Source organism: Babylonia areolata, chromosome 23, assembly GCF_041734735.1.
Source record: "Babylonia areolata isolate BAREFJ2019XMU chromosome 23, ASM4173473v1, whole genome shotgun sequence".
NCBI classification, from domain to species: domain Eukaryota; kingdom Metazoa; phylum Mollusca; class Gastropoda; order Neogastropoda; family Buccinidae; genus Babylonia; species Babylonia areolata.
Genome location: NC_134898.1, coordinates 4,048,306 through 4,051,798, shown reverse-complemented (window position 1 = coordinate 4,051,798; position 3,493 = coordinate 4,048,306). Strand labels below are relative to the sequence as shown.

The window sequence follows — 3,493 nt, the reverse complement described above, 5'->3', positions numbered from 1 at the left end:
TCTCTTCTGTTATCACTTGTTATGTGAAAGAGGCGTTCAAAACGAACAACAAATGAACACACACATTGCTGAGAAGTAGGATGAATAAGAACATGTTCATAGAACACGTGCATGGTCCAGACTCGCCACAGTTTTCTGCACGAAACTGAATGAACATCGAAACTAAAGCTCGCACCAATTGAAGTAGATTGATTTCAACAGCGGAGGACGCATATTAATGTAAAAGTGAGATACTGAGACGGACACAGCATATATATATATATATATATATATATATATATATATAAGCCTATGAATACTGTGGACATGATGGCAGGACAAATGTCAAGTTATAGATTGTCGTCGTCTGCATTCAGGTCAAAGGATGAACAATGAAATACAGATCCAGGTTTTTTTGTTGTTGCTTTTTTTGTCAGACAGGAAATGGCGAGCAGTTTACTCAACGGGGAAAATGCTTCGTATCACTTTTGATTTCGGAGAAACTGTTCGTTTGCTGTATGGCGACGATGACAGTCACAGTGAGAATAGTACTATAGATGTATTTTATAATGTATTGCAAAACCTACCTGCAAGACGTTTCGACGCTTTTTCCGTTGTGGATAAGGTCCTTTTCACTTTAGCAATTACAAGCTGTTTTAACGTCATTGGTGTCTGTGTATGTATATGCACGAGTTGTATGTATTGATACATTAGGTGCTATGCTTCTCTGTATCTCTCTCTCTCTCTGTGCCTCTCTTTGTTTTCGAAACATACACACGAGAACTCACTCACAGGTTACAGTACACTCACTGAAAGATGTCAACGTCAGCTGTTCACAAACACACTGTTGGCTCACAGACCACTGATTGGAGAACCTCACGCTCAATGTCCCGTGTTGGTTATGTTTCAAAACACAAACACGCACGCACGCACGCAAACGCACACACACACACGGGCAAACAGACAACCGAAAAAGGATCAATACACAAGCATAGACTCATGAAACCTGATTAAGTTTTTAGAAGGAACTGTCTTTGAAAGGCGGAAGGGGGCAGAGCGGATAAGGGAGTTCCTCTTGGTGGGGAGATGGAGGGGGCGTGGGGCGAGGGGTGGTGGTGGTGGATGGCTGATATCGAGGGACGAGGGAGGAGAGTGGTACTGCTCACGGCGTACACTCTTGCTCAATACCCGCAGCAGCTCCGGCGACCATTGTATGAGAGGCCTATAACCCCAAGCGGGTTGGTCCACCCTGAATCAATCAATTAAGGGCGCCGACCAGCCCGCTCTAGCGAGCAGAGTTTGTTGTAGATGATGGCCATCTTCTCGCCCAGCCCGTTCACCTTGCCTTCCAGGGACCTCTGCTGGCAGTGCAGCGAGTCCAGCTGCACGGCAATCTCCCGCTGTGCCTTGTGCACGTCCAGCATGGACAGCGCGTTGTCGCTGAGCCGGCGCTGAGCGTTCTTGATCTCCCGGATGGCGTAGATGGCGCGTAGGAGGTCGGACTGCTGCTTGAGGAGCTGGCGGTCCTGGGCCTGGGAGAGGGCGGCCTTGTGGCGGAGCTTGGTCAGCTGGTAGATCCGCCAGGCCCGCTTCACCACGCTGGCCGCCTGGTGCCGCAGCTGCTTGTCCAGGTCCACCTCCAGCACGAAGTCGTGCACGTACTTCTCGGCCCGGGACAGCTCGATCTTGCGGGCCAGTACCGCCACCACCAGGGCCGTGCAGCCGGCGCCCATCATGCCGCTGACCACGGCGATGCCCCGCCCGCACAGCGTATTGGGCACGATGTCCCCGTAGCCCACGGTGAGGAAGGTGATGGCGATCACCCACATGGAGTTGAGGAAGTTGCCGTGCACCCGCGCGTGGTCCCCGTCGTTGTTCATCTCGCACAGGCGGAGGGTCCAGGAGGCGATGAGGAAGAAGGACAGCACGAGGGCCCCGATGGCGTAGTCCGGGTAGAGGGCCATCATGGACTTGAAGATGAAGCGGAAGTTGAAGTGGATGCGGTTGAGGGCGCCCAGGCTCTGGGAGCTGGCGTCCTGGTAGAGGCGGGAGTGCAGCATGATGCAGCGCAGCACCAGGTACAGCCGCAGGAACATGGGCAGCGACAGCACCACGTCCAGCGGGATGCTCACCCGCCGCGCCGACAGGTCGCCGTCCGAGTCCATGGTCATCCAGGACACGTGGAAGTCGCCCGGCACGGGGTGCACGAGCAGCACGGCCATCTCCACGGCCATGGCGGCCAGGCGGCGTGGGGTGATGGCCAGGCGCCAGTCCTCCATGGAGTTGTTGATGGTGAAGAGCCGCACGTCCAGCACGTGGTACCAGGCCGTCACGGCCACGCACCCGGCCGTGCTCAGCGTCACGCCCAGCTTCAGCAGGAAGGAGCTGACGTCAGCGCGGCTGACGACGTCATGGGCCACCAGCTCGGTCTCCAGCACCATGAGGAGGACGCCGGTGAGGGCCAGCGCCAGGGACACGTCGCACAGCCGCTTCCGCTTGACGTACAGCTCCTTGCGCCGCACCAGGCGGGACCCCACAGTCACGAAGCGCCGCGCGTGCTGGTCAGGGTCGTGGGTGGTGGTGGGCGTGGGGGTGGGGGTGGCGGTGGGGGTGTAGAGAGGGGGGCTGTGGGTGATGCCGATCAGGGGGATACCGGGGTCCTCCACCAAGGAGCTCATGGCGGACCGCTTCAGCACGCCCTCCTCCTACTCCTCCTCCTGCTCCTCCTGCTCTTCCTCCTCCTCCTCCTCCTGCAAACAGCGCCAAGCACACGGCTCTGTTGTGTTAGTGCACGAAGACGTTGACAGTGTTTCATTTCTCACTGTCCTGCTGACTGACCACACAGGGCCCAGTCAGGACTGGCCAGTCAAATAAAAAAGTAGCCATTATTATTACAGATAACAACTGAAAAAATAAGATAAAAAAATAAACACCTCCGAAAAATAACAACAACAAAATCGTCTTCACACCCTCCCCCCTCCCCCTACACACACGCACACCACCACCACCACGACAACCACGTCGATAAAATCCCATCGCCAACGACAACAAACGGAACAGCAATGCAGTAAACAAGAAAGAGGAATCATTATTACTCGGCTAATTCCATCACCAAAAAGGAATATTCATATTCGCAGCATTGACTGGATACCCCCCCAGTGAACACTAGGGGGAAAAGAGCATGTATGTATGTATCATCCCCCTGAGGACCAATGAAAAGATTCGGAAGTTGTGAAAGCAGGAAGGGGTATTAAAAAAAAAGAAAAAAAAAAGAGAAAAAGATAAATGAATATGGTAATTAAAAAAAAAAAAAAAAAAGAAAAAAAGATATCTGCTGTTGAAAAATGTCACGATGAGCGTGTTGAAGGTTTGCTGTTTTATTTTTTTTAATTTAAAAAAAAACATTATTATTATTATTATTATTATTATTATTATTTCTGTTCTTTTTTTTAAATACATTATTATCATTATCATTTCTTTTCTTTCTTTTTTAGATACTTTTTTTTTCTTTCTT

The 3,493-nt window shown here is 51.6% G+C and overlaps 1 protein-coding gene across 1 annotated transcript; it reads right to left on the bottom strand.

Moving 5' to 3' along the window:
• Positions 1–1,241: 1,241 nt before the first annotated feature.
• LOC143298264 (small conductance calcium-activated potassium channel protein-like) lies at positions 1,242–2,657 on the bottom strand. The gene has a single exon (XM_076611079.1). The coding sequence runs from the start codon at positions 2,655–2,657 to the stop codon at positions 1,242–1,244; it is 1,416 nt and encodes a 471-aa protein (XP_076467194.1).
• Between the last annotated feature and the right edge of the window lie 836 nt (positions 2,658–3,493).